General features: G+C 38.4%; 1 protein-coding gene across 1 annotated transcript; it reads right to left on the reverse strand.

The window, feature by feature from the left end:
* Nucleotides 1-2: 2 nt before the first annotated feature.
* Nucleotides 3-19,964, reverse strand: LOC139938372 (centromere/kinetochore protein zw10 homolog). Its single transcript, XM_071933840.1, has 20 exons — nucleotides 19,920-19,964; nucleotides 19,055-19,251; nucleotides 17,499-17,606; nucleotides 16,038-16,118; nucleotides 15,112-15,177; nucleotides 14,597-14,732; nucleotides 13,467-13,544; nucleotides 12,913-12,992; nucleotides 12,476-12,653; nucleotides 11,865-11,944; nucleotides 11,508-11,571; nucleotides 10,419-10,645; nucleotides 9,797-9,921; nucleotides 9,128-9,209; nucleotides 8,182-8,367; nucleotides 7,739-7,843; nucleotides 6,638-6,769; nucleotides 5,719-5,811; nucleotides 5,052-5,162; nucleotides 3-4,412 (listed from the first exon to the last, which is right to left on the reverse strand). The coding sequence occupies exons 1-20, from the start codon at nucleotides 19,957-19,959 to the stop codon at nucleotides 4,308-4,310; spliced, it is 2,274 nt and encodes a 757-aa protein (XP_071789941.1). The 5' UTR covers nucleotides 19,960-19,964; the 3' UTR covers nucleotides 3-4,307.
* Nucleotides 19,965-20,384: the final 420 nt, after the last annotated feature.

Raw genomic sequence — 20,384 nt, forward strand, 5'->3', positions numbered from 1 at the left:
AATATGCAACAAATGGAAATTTGGATGGTAATCCTGTTTTTATCAAGGAAGAAATGTCATGCTAAGCAATTGTTTGTGCTAAGCAGCTCTATAAAATTGGGCCCAGGAGAGGGCGGGTTATTAAACCTGTTTGTGCCCTGTGCTTATGCTGTCAATATTGTACTTAATCAGTTGCAGGAATTAACGGATGTCTCTGTTAAATTTTGAAGTTACAGGGTAATAAAATAATGTAAAACATTTGAAATCAAACGTCTATGGAAATAAAGGCGAACTCTTTTCAGTGAAGGCCAACATTTTTAATGTAAAATATCTTTTAAATTAGTGATCAGAGATGTATGAATTTTAACTTTGGATATCTAAAAAAAAAACCATGGAATGGAAATACAGGGTTTGATTTGTGATAGTTTACCCATAATTTATAACGTTATATCGTTCTGCTGTGCTGTTACTGCAGTTTAAAGGCAGTGGACACTATTGGTAATTACTCAAAATAGTTATCGGCACAAAACCTTACTTGGTGACGAGTAATGGGGAGAGGTTGATGGTATAAAACATTGTGAGAAACGGCTCCCTCTGAAGTGCCATAGTTTTCGAGAAAGAAGTAATTTTCCACGAATTTGATTCGAGACCTCAGATTTAGAACTTGAGGTCTCGAAATCAACCATCTAAATGCACACAACTTCGTGTGACAAGGGTTATTTTTCTTTCATTATTATCTCGCAAGTTCGATGACCGATTGAGTTCAAATTTTCACAGGTTTGTTATTTTATGCATATGTTGAGACACACCAACTGTGAAGGCTAGTCTTTGACAATTGCCAATAGTGTCCACAGCCTTTAAACGCTGCATTTTGTTGAAAGCAGAATGCATGTGTGGCTTCAAAACCACTACTGTGCACACAAAATTAATCAAAAGGCAAAAAGAATAACGACAATTTGTTAGAAATGAAAAGAAACTAATATATTTGATTGGTTATAGTTTATTCGCAATGCAAAATCTGATTTTTTTTCTATAGCCAGGTTATAAATTTACAATGGCATTACTATGCAGAAGACTGTGAGGACCTATTCATAAATACCTCAGACAGTTTCGCTATTCCTATTGGTGGAGAGCGCGTCACATGGGGGTGTTACAACGGTATAACGGTAAAAAATAACAAGCTGGAGCTATGTTTATAACTGGTTGTAGTCGGATACTACGCGCTATTCTTGGTGCAAGACGTTTCTTGTTACGCGCGATGTCGGTGAGTTGGCCGCGCTGTGTGTGAAAGGAAAACGAGAACATCTTGCACCAAGATTACATCGCGCACGAAAGGATCCGGAAACTGGGCATCTCAGTCATAACAATGCAAGGACGTTGTACATTCAGAGCTCAAGCACGTCGGAAACGGATAAGTTTTACAGAGTTCCTTACTTCATTACGCCTTTTAACCAAAAAGGCATTTATGAATGGGAATAAACCTTGCAGGGGGCAACGACCCTGCCTGTTTTAAACAGCCGTTAAAGAACTCGTCGATTCCGTTATTCAAAGACAATTTTATCTGTTTATTCACCAGCAATAATTTGTACAACATGTGTAGTTTTTATGAATAAATTGAGATAACAGAAATTATTAAAAAGAAATCATTGACTACTTGGAGAAGAAAAATAGTGTATTTGTTACTAGATTTATATTTTTATAGAAATTAAATTGTTCAAATAACTGGAAATGAAAAGCCTGTAAATAATTAATCCAGAATGTATTATTATGTTTAACTGAATGAGAATAATAAAAATGCATAGTTTATAAGACATTTTATTTGATTGTTCCTTGTGACTTTATAGCCATTGGAAACAGTATTGTCAAAGGCCCACACTTCGTGTATCACAACTTCTATATAAAATAACAAACCTGTGAAAATTTAGGCTCAATCGGTCATCAGAGTCGGGAGAAAATAACAGGAAAACCCAGCCTTGTTTTACGCACGTTTCCCAATGTCATGACGTGTTTAAAATAAATCCGTAATTCTTGATATCGAGAATTGATATTGTTTTAATGTTTTCTCAAAAAGAAAAGCATTTCATGGAATAATATTTCAAGAGAAGTCTTTCACCATTACCTTCTGTAAACCCTGTAAATTATTTTTAAATCTGTGAACTTTTTTTTTTTGTGTACCAAAAGGAAGGGTCCAATGGCTTTAACCATTTTTTGTTTGTGCCTTGCTATGCAAACAACAGTTTCACAGAACAAACTTTGCTGCATCCCAGCAGCTGAACCAATGGCGCTGGGATGAAAGGAATGATTTGACTATAAATAATAAATTACAGCGTATTTGTTTGCTTTGTACCAAAAAAAGGGCATAACAATGAATAATATACCTGAATAGTTTTGTTCTTCTTTCAACTTTGGTTTAAAAAAGGGATTTTAATTGTTTTCAGCTTCATTTAAGATCAAGTGTGTGTCTGTCTTTTGATTATGAGACCAATTCGACCGAGCAAAATAACAGACATTTCAATATGGACATATAATGTTTTTGTAAAAGTTGACAGCGAAGCAGTCGTAATTTTTTCAAATAAAATAAAACGGTTGAAAAGATGTATGCCCTATTAACAAATTAAAGACTATCATTAGTCTTTTCTGATCTTAGCTAATGTTTTAGTGCCGTTCTTAAGGTCTCAGCCATGCTGCAGTTCTCCCGTCTATATTTTTTAAGGTGCCCAACATCGGACTAGGTTTTGTGAGCGCCTGATGTGATGTATACCCAAACACAAATCATAGACTTGTACTAGTCTTATCTGATCTTAGCTTGAACTGCAGCCCTCCTGTCTGTATTCTGGAAGATGATCAGCACCATAGACTTGTACTAGTCGTATCTGATCTGATTTCAGCCAATGTAATTCTTCCATCAGTATTTTTGATGATGATCAGCACCATAGACTTGTACTAGTCTTATCTGATCTCAGCCAATACAGTTCTTCCATCAGTATTTTTGATGATGATCAGCACCATAGACTTGTACTAGTCTTATCTGATCTTAGCTGGAGCTGCAGCCCTCCTGTCTGTATTCTGGAAGATGATGATCAGCACCATAGACTTGTACTAGTCTTATCTGATCTCAGCCAATACAGTATTTTTGATGATGATCAGCACCATAGACTTGTACTAGTCTTCTGATCTTAGCTGGAGCTGCAGCCCTCCTGTCTGTATTCTGGAAGATGATCAGCACCATAGACTTGTACTAGTCTTATCTGATCTTAGCTAGAGCTGCAGCCCTCCTGTCTGTATTCTACGAGATGATCAGCACCATAGACTTGTACTAGTCTTCTGATCTTAGCTGGAGCTGCAGCCCTCCTGTCTGTATTCTACGAGATGATCAGCACCATAGACTTGTACTAGTCTTCTGATCTTAGCTGGAGCTGCAGCCCTCCTGTCTGTATTCTACGAGATGATCAGCACCATAGACTTGTACTAGTCTTATCTGATCTTAGCTAGAGCTGCAGCCCTCCTGTCTGTATTCTACGAGATGATCAGCACCATAGACTTGTACTAGTCTTATCTGATCTTAGCTAGAGCTGCAGCCCTCCTGTCTGTATTCTACAAGATGATCAGCACCATAGACTTGTACTAGTCTTATCTGATCTTAGCTAGAGCTGCAGCCCTCCTGTCTGTATTCTACAAGATGATCAGCACCATAGACTTGTACTAGTCTTATCTGATCTTAGCTAGAGCTGCAGCCCTCCTGTCTGTATTCTACAAGATGATCAGCACCATAGACTTGTACTAGTCTTATCTGATCTTAGCTAGAGCTGCAGCCCTCCTGTCTGTATTCTGGAAGATGATCAGCACCATAGACTTGCACTAGTCTTCTGATCTTAGCTGGAGCTGCAGCCCTCCTGTCTGTATTCTACAAGATGATCAGCACCATAGACTTGTACTAGTCTTCTGATCTTAGCTTGAGCTGCAGCCCTCCTGTCTGTATTCTACGAGATGATCAGCACCATAGACTTGTACTAGTCTTATCTGATCTTAGCTAGAGCTGCAGCCCTCCTGTCTGTATTCTGGAAGGTGGTCAGCACCATAGACTTGTACTAGTCTTATCTGATCTTAGCTAGAGCTGCAGCCCTCCTGTCTGTATTCTGGAAGATGGTCAGCACCATAGACTTGTACTAGTCTTATCTGATCTTAGCTAGAGCTGCAGCCCTCCTGTCTGTATTCTACAAGATGATCAGCACCATAGACTTGTACTAGTCTTATCTGATCTTAGCTAGAGCTGCAGCCCTCCTGTCTGTATTCTGGAAGATGGTCAGCACCATAGACTTGTACTAGTCTTATCTGATCTTAGCTAGAGCTGCAGCCCTCCTGTCTGTATTCTGGAAGATGGCTCTGATTAGAGTCTTTATCTCACTGGCGTTGAACACCATGGCAAGAGGTCCCTGAAATCAAATACAAAAAAGTTTTATTTTTAGATTTTGGAAACCAAATAATAATAATAATAATAATAACCCGTTTTTATATAGCGCTTTTCACACCCGGAGGGCGTCCCAAAGCGCTTCACATTATTACCCCTGGTCACTGGGCCTTAATTCACTCCTTAAACCATCTCAGCTCCGTAGGGAGTATGCAGCCTGTGCAACATTAATATGCGCTACTCGGCTAAATCAACCACAAGAACCATCTCTGCCCTCACAGGTACCCATTTACCCCTGGGTGGAGAGAAGCAATTATAGTTAAGTGTCTTGCTCAGAGACACAAGTGTCATGACCGGGATTCGAACCCACACTCTGCTGAACAGAAGCATCAGAGCTTGAATTCGGTGCTCTTATCCGCTCGGCCACGACACCCCAAGGAAACACATGGGATGAGTATTTTTAAGAAACCCATTTTGAATCATGCTAAAATTTGTTCGATCATTGCGTACAAATAATAATAGTTTGGCATTGGCTACCCTCTTTGGTGAAATGTGGTAGGCTATCATTGGCTGAGCATCTTGCACAGTGCGTACACATTTCCATTGTTATATATCAAAGATGGTGGTCAATGACGTCATGTACAATCCATTTATTGAGACCTACCTTTCCTTCTGACCATCTGTCTACAATATCTTGCATGCTTGCTTCAAGAATGAACTGCAGCTCTGTAAACGCTGTCCAGTGGTCAACGGTGCTCTGTACAACAATCGGTTCCTTGGGAAGAAAATAAATCTTTTATAATAATATTAATAATAAGAAATCATTTGTATAGTGCAAAAATCCGCCTAAAAAGATGCTCAGTGCGCTTTACATATTAAAAGAAGTAGAACAAGCTGGCAATAAACATATCAAAATATATAAACAATTGGAAGAATAAACTGGAATTTCATGAATAGATGAACCCCTAAATAAAACTTTTAAAAACAAAAAAATAATGAAAACAAAAAACTTAAAGGAGTTAAGAAAAAGGAAACCAAGAAGGTTTGCTAACCTAACAGTAACACACTTCAAGGATGTAGACAATGAATACAAAAAATAGTTTACAAATTTTCAAACTAAAGGATGAATTAAACTATTGAATAAAAGGACTAGGCAAAAGTTAAAGACACTAACAACCTCTTGGGTAAATTTTCTGTCAACTTGTAAACTTCTAAGACTAAATTAACTTGACGTTGACCAGTCACTTGCAAGACTTGCTGCCAACAATTTGTTTTGACAAAATTTCTTCTTTTTGGAGATTAATAAAGAGTCTTTATGTATAATATCTTACCTCTGCATCTTCCGGCTTGATCAGATCGGGGATTTTTTCTTGAAGACCCAAAAATAATGAGTATAACTGATGAGCATCATCGGCGGATATATCCTGAGGTAAATTATTTAAAAAAAGGCCTTGACATGAGTACGGTATTATTGAGAGCTCTTTTAACAATAATAATGATCTATATCGCGCCCATTCCATAAGGCGCATAACAAAATAATAAAGAAACATTTAAGTAAACAAAAAATGTACACAGGTGCATAACAAAATAATAAAGAAACATTTTAGTAAACAACAACAGCAAAAGGACAATGATTGAAAAGGTAACAACAGCAAAAATCACAAAAGAAACAACAAATATTGTTTAAAAGTTAGGAAATATAACAATCCATAAATAATAACACATGACCCTTACAGAGTACAATAAATGTTAAAGAGGCACTCTTGTGAGAACATCATGTCAAATGCGTCATTAGTGCGGAGTGCAGTTACCTCATAGTAGACCCGCAGTGACAGCTACACATACAGCATTCTCCAAGCTCTATTTCCATGGACTATTGTGAATTCGCTATATTTTTTACCGCTATATAACGTTAACTAATTTCAAAGGATGAAAACAAGTAATAGGTTTTCCCCCATATTTTAAATGATTATGTTAATGTATTATGTCATCGATGAAATTAAAATAATATTAAACTTTGATTGTGATGCAAGACAATCTTAAAACTGCTTAAGCAAAAACAGTAGCTAACCACAAACAAATTATGCTTACCAGAATAAGGTTAACAGCCAAACTACCATGTCATACGTACTATTTGTGGCTGGTATCCTGCTCATTTCTGTTTAGCAGACAATTGTTAAGCAATATTTTCTGCTGATGAAAGCGCCCTCATGCAGTAAAACATATGGTCAGTTGGGAGACAAGCCTTACCTCAAGTAGTGTTATTTTCTCCACAACCTGAATGAGTACCGTGTTGATGAGAGTTGACATGGCTTTAGTGTAGATGTTACTGGGTAGAATGTTAAGCCACACCCGTTGAAGATGACCCAACTGATGCAGAACCTGGACAAGAACAAATCTTTGGAATCAATGCTCTTTTACATTGACTTTCTATATATTATTTTATGCAAGTTTACCACAAACAAGGCTAAAAGCCACTCTTGGTACATGTAAGGGGCTACAAGAAGAATAAATTATAAATTTAGGGGAGGTGAAGGTAGGAATTGATATTCCTCTTAAAACAGTCTAGATTGTAGGCTGGAGGGAAACATGCACCAGGCAAGGAGTTCCAAAGAGATGCAGAACGTAGAATAAAGCTGTCGGAATGGCTCTTTGTTCTACTTCTCAACAAAGCAAGAGTGTATGGGTGAGATGAAGCAGAAAGACTTGTTTCACGCTCAAACATCCTGGTTGTTTTTCTGCTTGTAGGGGTTTAAAGACAATGGACACTATTGGTAATTGTCAAAGACTAGTCTTCACAGTTAGTGCATCTCAACATATGCATAAAATAACAAACATGTGAAAATTTAAGCTCAGTCGGTCAACAAAGTTGCGAGATACAGGTAATAATGAATGAACAAAACACCCTTGTCACACGAAGGTGTGTGCTTTCAGATGCTTGATTTCCAGACCTCAAAATCTAAACCCGAGGTCTCGAAATCAAATTTGTTGAAAATTATTTATTTCTTGAAAACTACTTTACTTCAGAGGGAGCCGTTTCTCACAATGTTTTATACTATCAACCTCTCCCCATTACTCGTTACAAAGAAAGGTTTTATGCTAATAATTATTTTGAGTAATTACCAATAGTGTCCAGTGCCTTTAAAAAAAAAAAATTATGAGAGATTGCCTTAGATCACAGGCTGGACAGCCACTTCAAGGTGAGGGCTTCACTAAACTGATTTGAGCTATTGACCCAAATCAACTGCCGGAACTAATGTAGGAATGGGTATCATCCGATGGGAGCTAGAGCAGAACGCACTACCTTCCAAACTCTAAACATTTCTGTAGCTTTCAGTATTGTCTCTTTACCTGTTTGATAGCTTTCTCACAAGCGATGAAGTTTTCGTCCGTTGATACTTGACCGAAGCCCCCGGCTCCTGACAGACTTTCCAATAACTGGTCTCGCTGAGTTCTCTGCAATTAAGAAATTCAAATGATACTACTGATGGTCGGGTACAATACAGAAACAGGTGTAAAACATGTAGGACACATCGAAGCAAAATTGCTTTTAAACTTTTCCAAGGGGAGACATAGACTTGTATAACATGACAAGCAAAATAACAAGAGTTGAAGTTTTAATAGATATTAAATTAATTATTATTATTTTTGTTTTGAGTCGGTTCAAGTCCCGTTTGGGCACTTTGCAGATTTGGTTTTCAGTGTTTGGGGCAAAGCTGAAGCCACTCATTCGAATATTGGCTTTTTTACCGACCCAAAAGCAAGCCCTATGACATTTTGGAACTACTCGTTACCATTTGAGCCAGGAAGCACTCGGATGCCAGCTTCCTAAAGACTGGTATGAGGTCCACAAAGGTAGAAGCACCGTCGCAGAGCGGGGAGGGTAACGTATGGCGATACTGATGCCCTAGTGTCATCAGGTGGTGGGATATGTACATGCAGTTATTGTGGTGGAGAGCTGACACCTGTGGAAGCTTTTGCTGTGATAAAAAAAGAACAATTTAATAGGGATAAAAAATACTAACTTTGATTTTTACCCATACAGCGATTTGTGTTAGCACTGTATACTCAGTACTTTCCCCGAGTTCTGTGAAAAAAAATCACAAGCACATTACTCCAGTGGGATTCAAACCCATGACCCTTGCAATTCTTAGAGCATTGTCTTACCAACTAGACTACCGAGACTGCCCGGCAGCTGGAGGCAGTTCGAATCCTATGGCAGCGGGTATATAATAGATGAAAAATTAGTAAAGTTGAAAAGTGAGTAAATGGACTGACCTTTCGACCCTAGCAGAGTCTACTTGTTGCATTTATACCACAGGTACTTTTGGTCGGTAAGCAGTTTCTATTTTCCCATTTTACGTAAAAAATATGACCAGCAAATAAATGGCACTTGTATAGACCAATCCATTTTAAATCAACTTAATATCGTTGTTGTCAGTGCAAATACATCATATCTCATAAAATTTAAAATTTGAGTTTGAAATAGCCAATACAATTTTAAATATTTAATGTGTATGTAGTTGCTAGGCACCTCTGAAAAACAGTGTTTCACTGAGAGGTTTCCCCAGGGGAAAAGAAGAAATAAATAAAATAAATAAAATAAACGTCCTGCCTTGCTTAAAAAAGCCTGGCTGTACATACAAAATAAGTAAAACAACCAAGATGCCTTCAGAGTGACCAGCACCGGTGACCTTAAGGTCTGAAGATACATAAAAACGTTCTACAATTTGTACTCACAAGGTTTTCTCTATGGTAAGTGGGGACGACATCACAGAAAACCTCAAACATGTTCCTGACGGTGTAGAATAACTGGATGGCACTGTGTTAAAAACACAAAACATATCATATTGAAACTTGTAAGGGAAAGTATACATGTACCATTGGTTTTGATGTATAGAATTGAAACTGTTTGAATGTTTCAATTCTACATAAATATAGGAATTATACAATAAAACTAAACTGTGAAAAATTCATTTCAAAAGGTGGTCGCAGTTTTTAAAAATTGCCTAAAATTCAGAGCATTTGTACAAACGAAAGCTGCTGTACTTCTAACCACATAAGTTTTTAATGCCATTAATTTTAAGAGTATCTCATTTGTATACCTTCCCTTTAACATACATCATTTGTAGAGAGATATGAGATGTTCAACAAATAATAGTGATAATAATAATAATTTGTTAGAGGGCGCAACAGTAAAAAATACCCCCCAAAAATTACACAGAAAAAAAAAAAAATAAATTACACCAGTAAAAAAAAAAAAGAAGCAAAATAAAAAAATCAAAGATAAAAAGGTGCATGAACACCAAGATACTGTAAAAAAACAATGCAACTTAGGTACATACAATAGGCTACAGCATTTTACAAAGAAGCATGTATTGCAACTATAAAGGAAGCAACCATGCTTACCATTGCGGTGTATTACTTGAAGCTTCTTGTAGCGTCTGGTAGGCAAGATTAACCAGACATTCTGTACTCTCACTGACAGCACATTCAGGCAATGCAAAGATTCCTTCACTTACATGATTCTTATCCTGAAAAAAAAAAAAACCAACAAAGAACATAAATATATCAATAAAAAGTCAGAAAAATTGATTTTTAACTGATCTCCCAGCACCATCAGATTTTCTTGAAAGAGGCAAACTTACCATCACAGAGATCAACTTAGAATTTCACATGTAAAATGTTTGTCTGTACAGTCAAGATAAAAATAATGACTTTTTCTATAGCCTATCCTAACTGACACACATTTATCTAACTGGGTGACCACATTTTTTTGCAACTAAATGTTTTTCAGTGCGGTAGAGATGAATAACAATAACTTGAAATATACACTAAATATATACACTTTTATAAATGTTACCCCCACGACTTTTAGTTTTGCAACAGCTACTGACACCTAGCCTGATGCGGAACACAATACGCACACCAAGCCGGCAATTTCTGTAATGTTAGGTGTCGATCATTTCCGAAATAGCGGACAGAACAGGTGCGTGTAGAGCTTGCTACGAAATATGTGAACAGCCCCTACCTTTGCATCTTGCTGATCCTTAACCTCCGACGAAATTTCCTTTTGCTCTTTGACAATTTTGTTTGAGCCAGTCTTACTACTGGAGCCGACACGCTTGGTGTTGTGAAGCTCTCTCTTCATCAGCTGACGAGCTTCCACGATGAGCTCCTGACACTTTTTGTTGGCAAAGTGGACGTTTACATCTCTGGCATAAGTGAGCAACGGTGATGTTGTTGCTGAGATAAACCCTGGACAAAAGGTATTTAAAAAAAACCCAGAGTAATACATTTCCTCATGCTGAGTTCTAGGCTGTTCCACAGGGCCTCCAAGCAATGATAAATATTGCCTCGACCGTTTGATGACAGGCATGATTTTTGGTTCTTGGAAAAAAAGTAGGAATATTTCATGAGTACAAGGCTTTAATCACATTCTTTTAAAGATTTTTTAAAAATCGAAATCAGACTAAAAGCTTCAAAGGATTTGGGTACTTTTTGTAACACAAAACACAATGTCCACAGATTGACATTAAACTTACACCGTTTGAAGATAATGATTGTAGAAAGCGTACCTCAAAATATTAGTTGCTGAGGTGCTGTAGCTTTTGAGAAATGAGTAAAACAATGTCATGAAAATATGTTTTTACATGCTAAAATAATTTTCGCCTCATGATCACTGAGACGAAAATTATTTTCATGACATTGTTTTACTCATTTCTCAAAAACTACAGCACCTCAGCAATTAATATTTTCAGAGAAGCTTTCTACTATCATTATCTTCAAACTGTGTAAGTTTAATGTAAATCTATGGACATTGTGTTTTTTGTCCTACAAAAAGTACATAGACCCTTTAAGCTTGTGATGAACAAATTGTTGTACAAACGCCAATACGTGAGGTCGATAAGTTGCCATATTTCCCCCCAAATTTGACGTCATTAACCCATGGCTGCTCCCACTACCAAGATCAACAAACGGGGTACTGAATACTCTGATTAGTCAGTTTCCCCGTTTTTAAATTCTATTTCAGTGGTTCAGTTTCTAGTTTACCATACATAGATTTCAGACAAGCTCAAATCATGTAAAGGTAAACTGATCAACATTTTATTTTACTGACCTTTTTCTTGAAGAGACGTCTCAAATTCTTCAGTTGCTGTAATAACAGCTTTGTAGTCATTCAGCTGAAATAAGAATAAATAAATCAATAAACATTCATGTGACATTCAACCACTCCTCCGAACTCTTATAGAAAGTTCCCGCTTGCTGTTGGCCATCTTTACAAATGATAAAATATCATTTTAAATGCACAACCACTTTAATTCCACGTACATTGCTTTAATACGTGAAGGAAGCCTGTTCACTTTGCAGGCTTCAATGTTCAAATATAAGAGAGACATTTTAAAATTCAAATTCCTTGCTCGATTGGTCGGTGAACCGCTTGGCTGCGAAGAAAAGTTAGATGAATATGACGTACCTTTGAGCTACTTGTTGGTATGGAGTGCACCAGACTATTTGTTATGATGCATTGAGCTAGCTCTGGCCACATCATCTCACCTAGATTGAAAATACACATCAAACAAAAAAGTTCATTTGTAAAGAATGATAGCTTAGGCCCGAGGAAAAACAAAATGTTTTCCGAAACATGTCATATTGTCTCCCTATTCATTGTTTACCCCTTGCTTTTTGTACGTATGCTTTATGACTCTCTCGTTCTCTCCATTCATGTATTTTGGCTTCACTGCTTATGTTGAACTTAGATACCTGTTTACGTTTGTTGTGTTGTCATTTAGCCTTTGAGAAAGACTCTGCTAGGGTCAAATCGTTAGGCCATTAACTATTTTTTTGCTTATGTGTGTAAGCACTGTAACAAACTTTTCACATGACTCAGTACTCCTGTGAAAAAAATCACAAGCATAATACCAGGCTGGGATTCGAGCTGGTGACCCTTCTAGAGCAGTGTCTTACCAACAAGACCACCTAGATTGCCGGGTAGCTAGATTTATTTTCATTTATACCATCGGTCCTTTTGGTTGGCAAGTTGTTTGCAACAGCTAATTCTATTTTCTCATAAAAAGATGACCATACCTAGCATTGACATGAGGGTAGTGTCATCTTCTGACCCTCTGCTCCCAGCGTTGTGACCGAGTAGAGGTCCCTTCAATGCCTCCAGGACGTCCTGGATGTTCTTGTACAGGCCTACAGGATCGTTGGTCTCATTCGGTCCATCGCTACTCGCCCTCAAACTGATGGTGGTGGTCTTCGACTGATAAAAGTGTACAACAAGAAATAATTGCTAGGTAAATTGAGATTGGTTTCCCTTGAACTTGTCTTATAAAATTTGGAGTTGGGGTTTGTGTTTGTGTTTGGGTTTGTGTTAGAGTTGAGTTTTTTGTGTGTTTTAATTTCGTAAATGTCATGTAATTTAGCCTTTTATAGGCTGCAATGTGATTTAGAAATAAACCAATTAATAAATTCAAGTTTATTTTCCTAAAATGCACACATTGATTGGGGGGGGGGTGTACCTTTTTGGTTGAGTTGATTACTGGATTGACGCTGGGGAAGATTGCAGACGGCTTCAACATGAACTCCATCAGTCTCTTGCCTGGAGAAGGACATCAAATTCAGACGTTAGATTGAGCTCGTAAGGATTTTACAGTTTGCAAAGTAGATAAACAAATCAGCCACTTGACAACAGTCAAGTGCATAATTGTTTACTTTGGTTTTAACCCTTATACACTGACTTGTGATAACAAATGCTTTCCCAGAACCCTGCTGAGAAAAAAACTCCACAGGCTACTCAGGTAGGATTCAAATCCACCTGCATTCTAGAGCTGTGCCCTGGGCCCAATTTCATAGAGCTGCTTAAGCACAAAATTGTGCTTAAGCAAAATTATGCTTACCAGAATAAGGTTACCAGCCAAACTACCATGTTGTGTGTACAATTTTTGACGGGTATCTTGTTCATTTCTGCTGAGCACAAAATTGTTGAGCAATTTTTTTTCTAATAAAGCAGCTCTACCAAATTGTGCCTGGTGTTTTAAAGAGACACGATCAAAGAGTGGAAGATGATACTTACCGAATACTTCCAGTTTACTCTTGAGAATTCCAACCTGATGCATGGCTGCAATAGTGGACTTTGCAGTTTCACTGTCAACTATACAAACAACGAAAAATTTAAGCATAGAATCACAAATATCACAAACTCTACAGTTGCTTTTACTATCTCAATGCACAAGAACGCTCCTGACAAAGCTGCACCCCGTTGTACATTGACCATCACAAACACGAACACACTCCTGGAAGTGCGGTAAAAATGGCCTTTCAAGCAAGAGTGGTCATTTTGATTGATGTGGTGTCTTTTTGTGTGTAGGTGGGGCATTACTCTTGATCGAAGCTCTATAACCACCTATTTTGAGATGTACTTGAGTGATATTAGCCATGGTGATAGGATCCCTGGTGTGGGGTATCTTCCATGTGACTAGAGAAGACCACGACAGATGAAGGGTTCACCCCCACAGATGAGGGTTGGACCCCCATGAATGAGGATTGGAACCTCAGGGATGAATAGTGGAAAGCATTAGTCCTGATCGAAGCTCTATACCCACCTATTTTGAGATGTACTTGAGTGATATAGCCATGGTGATAGGATCCCTGGCATGGGGTATCTTCCAGGTGGCTAGAGAAGACCACGACAGATGAAGGGTTCACCCCCACAGATGAGGGGTGGACCCCCATGAATGAGGATTGGAACCTCAGGGATGAATAGTGGAAAACATTACTCCTGATTGAAGCACTATACCCACCTATTTTGAGATGTACTTGAGTAATATTTGCCATGGTGACAGGCTCCCTGGCATGAGGTATCTTCCAGGTGGCTAGAGCAGACCACGACAGATGAAGGGTTCGCCCCCACAGATGAGGGGTTGACCCGCATGAATGAGGATTGGAACCTCAGGGATGAATAGTGGAAAGCATTAGTCCTGATCGAAGCTCTATACCCACCTATTTTGAGATGTACTTGAGTAATATTTGCCATGGTGATATGCTCCCTGGCATGAGGAATCTTCCAGGTGGCTAGAGCGGACCACGACAGATGAAGGGTTCACCCCCACAGATGAGGGGTTGACCCCCAAGAATGAGGATTGGAACCTCAAGGATGGATAGTGGAAAGCATTAGTCCTGATTAAACCTCTATGGTCTACCCACCTAATTTGAGATGTACTTGAGTAATATTTGCCATGGTGACAGGCTCCCTGGCGTGCGGTATCTTCCATGTGGCTAGAGCGGACCATGACTCCCCTAAGTGATGAAGAAGTGTCTCTTGGTTGATTCTCAGCTCAGCCTGATGACGTCAGAACACAGGGCAACGATACATTGTTTTTATTATTTTGGTTGTCTCTTTTTTAATTTTTTTTTTTAAGCGCTGCTGTGCATCTTTGGAACAGTTTACTACACAATGTCAAATAGGCTGAAAACACTGATCAATTTACAACCCGGTTGAAACACATTTGTTCAATCAATGTTTATCACAGTTAATTTATCTCTTGTCTGCCCTTTTCAACATATTTTTTTCTCTCTTTAAAGCGCATAGGGACCTATATAAGTAGTGCCTACTATTATTATTCTTCGACTGGGCATCAGTGGAAAACAGCTTTCATGCTGAGCTGACTGTTTACCTAGTATAAGTAACAAATAAATAAAAAATAAAAAATAAGACTCACCCGCACTGCTTTGATGATCTTCAGGTCACAGTAACCATCATCTATGAGAATGTCTAAATCAGATCTCTGTACATTTGAAAGAAATTTAAAAACAAGGTTATACCAAACATTTCCGGCGATGTGTTCGGCAGTTTTTTCCCCAATGATAATACAAAATTTTTATACAATGTGCTATCCAATAGTATACAAATATTGTGAATGAGGTTTCTCTTCCTGCCTTTCACCTCTAGTGGACCCTGGTTCGAATCCCACCTCAGACTGGAGCCTTGCATTTGGATTGGCTTTACAGTCCCTACTAGATTGAGTGGGTTTAACCAACTGTGGTTTGCATCATTTTAATGGTGCTAATAATGCTGTTGGATGTTTTTGAATAAAGGTCATGCTTTTAAACAGGTCTAAACGTTTGCGTTGCAAATGCATGAGAATTGCACAGGGTAAAAGACTGCCTCTAGTTACTGGGCAACCTCGGTAGTCTAGTTGGTAAGACACTGCTCTAGAATTGCAAGGGTCGTGGGTTCGAATCCCACCCGAGTAACATGCCTGTGATATTTTTTTCACAGGACTCGGGAAAGTACTGAGTATACAGTGCTAACACACATCGGTGTATGGGTAAAAACCAAAATGAATATTCTTTATCCCCGATGCAAATTTAACATCTATTATATCGTTGCGGTACCCGCTGCCAAAACATAGGATTCGGACTGCCTCTAGCTACCGGTCAACCTCGGTAGTCTAGTTGGTAAGACACTGCTCTAGATTTGCAAGGGTCATGGGTTCGAATCCCACCCGAGTAACATGCCTGTGATATTTTTTCACAGGACTCGGGAAAGTACTGAGTATACAGTGCTAACACACATCGGTGTATGGGTAAAAACCAAACTTAATAGGGTAAAAGATGTTAAGATGAGAGATTTGTGATCCTTTACCATTTCACTGATGACGTTTGCTGCTTGTATATATTCATGATTCTGTATCGAACTTTGAAAATCTTTCACTGCACCGTTGATCTGAAAAAGCAAAGAAAAACAAATCAAAATCTCAACTCTAAAGAATTATGCTTTTGAAAATTGCATGTTTTACCAAGTTGAAATGTGTACATCCTGACATCAAAATGTGAATGAGTCAATGCAAGAATGAAGGCCAAATCGGTATTATATTTTAAAGAAGGATTTTAAACTTTGCATCGTGGGTATACAACCAAAGGAGGTTTGCGGAGACACAATGTACGTAATCTTTCCTTATGACTTGTGTTGGTTCCACGAAAAACCGGTGGTTTGCCAACACAACGATTTTATCAGTATGCTCTGATCATCTCCAGGCTGTATTCTCGAGAAGAATATCAAAGCACACTGATCGAAACGTTGAGTTATCAAACCACCAGTTTTTCTAAGAACCAACATGTCTCATAAAAAGAGATTATGTACATAAAGTCTCCGTAAACCTCACTTGATTTATTTATTTTTTTTTTTACTTTTCTATCTTGAACAAATCTTGCACAAAATAAAACTCTTATTTTCACAAGTCCAGGGGTGGATTTCACAAAGGTAGTCCTAACTTAGGACTAGTCCTAGGCAATGCTAAGAGATAGGACTGGTCCTAAGTTAGGACCAGTAACTCATCCTAACTTAGGACTGGTCCTATCTCTAAGCATTGCCTAGGACAAGTCCTAAGTTACGACTACCTTTGTGAAATCCACCCCAGGGCAGATTTTATATACATCTGATGCAATGAAAAAAGCAAAGTTTATCTCTTAAAGTCACCTGGAAGTGGTATTTTTTCAAAATAAAGCTTTTGTCTCTAATATATGTGTTTTGATGAGTTGAATGTGAATAAACAGTTAACTAAGGTTTTAAAAAATCAGTTCTTATGTTATTTACAAATTTAAGAGTAGACCCCGACCCGAGAGGGCGCTGTTCGTGACGTCAATCGAGGCAGACTTTGCCTGTAATGCGTAGAGTAAACACAATTACAAAGTACATGTACGGACCAAGTCGTGAGTTAGTACGTTTCAAAAAAAAAAAAAAAAAATCGTTTTTTTCCGGCAATGTCGACCAGGTGTAATGCTGCTGAATGCAGAAAAACACTTTTTGAAATGTACCAACTCACGACTTGGACGTACATGTACTTTGCACGTGTGTTTACTATACGCATTGCAGGTAAAGTCTGCCTTGAATGACGTCACAAAAGGGGTAGGCGGAGTCAGCCCCCCAAACAACTTTATATATTATTTAAACATATAAATCGTGACAAAAAATTACTAAAAAAATTGTTTTATTGTTCGTAAGCATATACTCTTATGTTTGAAAGAAAAAAAATTCTATTTCCAGGTGACTTTAAAACAATTCCAAACTCTTGATCAAAATTGTTAGCTGAACTATTAAGCTGACCTTGCATAGGGACTTTAGCACTTCAATGATGGCGTTGGTTTTCTCCAACTGTCTTGTGAGGTCATGAAGATCACTGGTGGAACTGTTTAGCTGTGCACTGATGTCTCCCTAAATTATCAAGGAAAAAAAGAAGAAAAACAAATCGACGTTAATCATCATCATGGTGATGACCATGCGTGTGCAGCGCACAGGCATTAAGGCCCGGTCACACAGGCCCCGATAACGAGAACAAAAGCGAGAACGATAAAAATACACGCTCGCGATTGGTTGAATTGCTCCACGCAGAATACGCCCACGCTCATTCAACCAATCCAGGGCATGCATTTTTATAGTTATCATTTTCGTTCTCGTTATCAAGGCCTGTGTGACCGGGCCTTTACTCAGTGGCTACAATTTGTTAGATTTGTTATTTGTTTGTTTCAAGTGACTTGGTGAAGCTGGTTTAAAGCAACCGCACAACATTGGTAAACAGTTTGTCCAAAGCCCACACTTCGTGTATCACAACTTATATATAAAATAAAAAACCTGTGAAAATTCAGGCTCAATCGGTCATCGGAGTCAGGAGAAAATAACAGGAAAACCCACCCTTGTTTCCGCACGTTTCACCGTGTCATGACATGTGTTTAAAATAAGTCCGTAATTCTCGATATCGAAAATTGATAATGTTTTAATGTTTTCTCAAAAAGTAAAGCATTTCATGGAATAATATTTCAGGAGAAGTCTTTCACCATTACCTTCTGTAAACCCTGTAAGTTATTTGTAAATCTGTTAACTTTTAATTTTTGTTTTGTTCAGAAAGTGTCCAATGGCTTTAATCCAATGCCAACCATACTCAGATCACCAAAAGGTTGCTGTTGGTACATGTAGGTTCGCATAAGTGTTTCACCTCTATGAAAGATGGGCTGTTCTTTTCCATGAGTTTTGAAAGAGGAGTGTCATGCCTAGTTGCGTTGCCGTGTCTGATCAGTTATCCCTGGTTGGTCTGAAGTCGGTGATTTCTCATGTAAAGCTTGGTAGGATTCGAACCTACAACCTAATGATTGCAAGTCCTGCAGTTTAACCACTGGTCCACCGTGACCTTGTTTTAAACCCTACCTTGATTGTATTGTTAAGGTTCCTGCATCCTTCTGCTTGGACGGAGTCGAACCCACAACCTTATGATTGCAAGTCCTGCAGTTTAACCACTGGACCACCGTGACCTTGTTTTAAACCCTACCTTGATTGTATTGTTAAGGTTCTGCATACTTCTGCTTCGAAGGAATCGAACCCACAACCTAATGATTGCAAGTCCTGCAGTATAACCACTGGACCACCGTGACCTTGTTTTATACCCTACCTTGATCGATTGCTAAAGTTCCTGCATCCTTCTGCTTGGACGGATTCGAACCCACAACCTTATGTTTGCAAGTCCTGCAATTTAACCACTGGACCACTGTGACCAAATTTTAAACCCTACCTTGATCAATTGCTAAGGTTCCTGCATCCTTCTGCTCTGCGCATTCGAACCCTAAACCGTATTTTTGCAAGTCCGCAGTTTAACCGCTGGACCACCTTACCTTAATCTTATTGCTGAGGTTCTGCATCTCCCCAGAGATGGTCTGCACTTTATTGTGCAGCTCCTCTGTTGTATCCCTGGTTGGTCTGAAGTGGGTGTATTTCTCATGCACAGCATGGTAGATCTCTCCTTTGATTTCATCGATATGAGACGACAGCTTGCCAATGCGTGTTCCTAGATCTTCCTTCTCCAGCAGATCTGCGCGCGAGGGATCGAAGTTAGGATGATGAGGCAAATTTTAAAAATGGTGGGGACAAACTTGACAAAAGTTCAGTGTATTAAAGGCAGTGGACAATTGGTAATTACTCAAAATAATTATTAGCATAAAACCTTTCTTGGTGACAGTAATGGGGAGAGGTTGATGGTATAAAACATTGTGAGAAACGGCTCCCTCTGGAATGCCATAGTTTTCGAGAAAGAAGTAATTTTTGACGAATTTGATTTGTAAAGTGTCCAGTTATTGCTAACATTTTCTACACTTTTTGACATTTGAGACAGGATTTTCTCGATTTGCACTAAGTAAGATGAACCGTTTTAAAATAATAAAGCGCAGGAGGGCAGGGGTGTTTACAATAATCATATTTTATAATAAATTCCGTTTGTGATCGCAATGAAAATACACTTCTTTAATTTCCAACGCATACCAAATTGTTTACAATATTTTTCACGTAATTGATGCAACTGTCACGAGGGAGCGCGATGTCATTTCTCACGGCCCTCTGTAAATGACTAGTTTTGCTAGTTAACGGGACAATAACATTATATTTATGCCATTCTTTACGATTTAATATTTTATAATTCAACTAAAACTATTAATCTTAAGCAAAAATACAGTTTATAACAAGAAAAACAGACACTTTTTTTACCGGTATTTGCAAGTAAAACGTCCGTTACAAGCGACGCCATCTTGGATCTCCCGCCTTCGCCACAAATCGTCAGTGCCCCTGACAAATTGTTGACAAATGACGTAGTGTCGGTCGAGGTACCATACCGTAAATGCCACGTCGTCTGCTACACGTAATTTTTGACGTGTTTATTGAAACTTTTTCCCAGCATGATAAAAAACACGCCACATAATTTCAAGACAAAAACATTAACAATAGGCCTTTCTTTTGTGCGGTCACTGGATATTTACAAATACAAAACTGGGTTGGCACAAATGTCTCCCTTTTAAGAATCAATTTAAAATTATTTTATTGAAGTTGTAGGTCACCCCTCACAGCTAAGTTTAGGGTCGGTCTCATTTATGATGTGCCGTTTTTGTGTGTATATGAAAAGATTGCTCTAACGCGTAGTAGCTATAATGCACAACCCAAGCAAAAATACCATGC

This window comes from Asterias amurensis, chromosome 6 (assembly GCF_032118995.1).
Source record: "Asterias amurensis chromosome 6, ASM3211899v1".
Taxonomy (NCBI): Eukaryota; Metazoa; Echinodermata; class Asteroidea; order Forcipulatida; family Asteriidae; genus Asterias; species Asterias amurensis.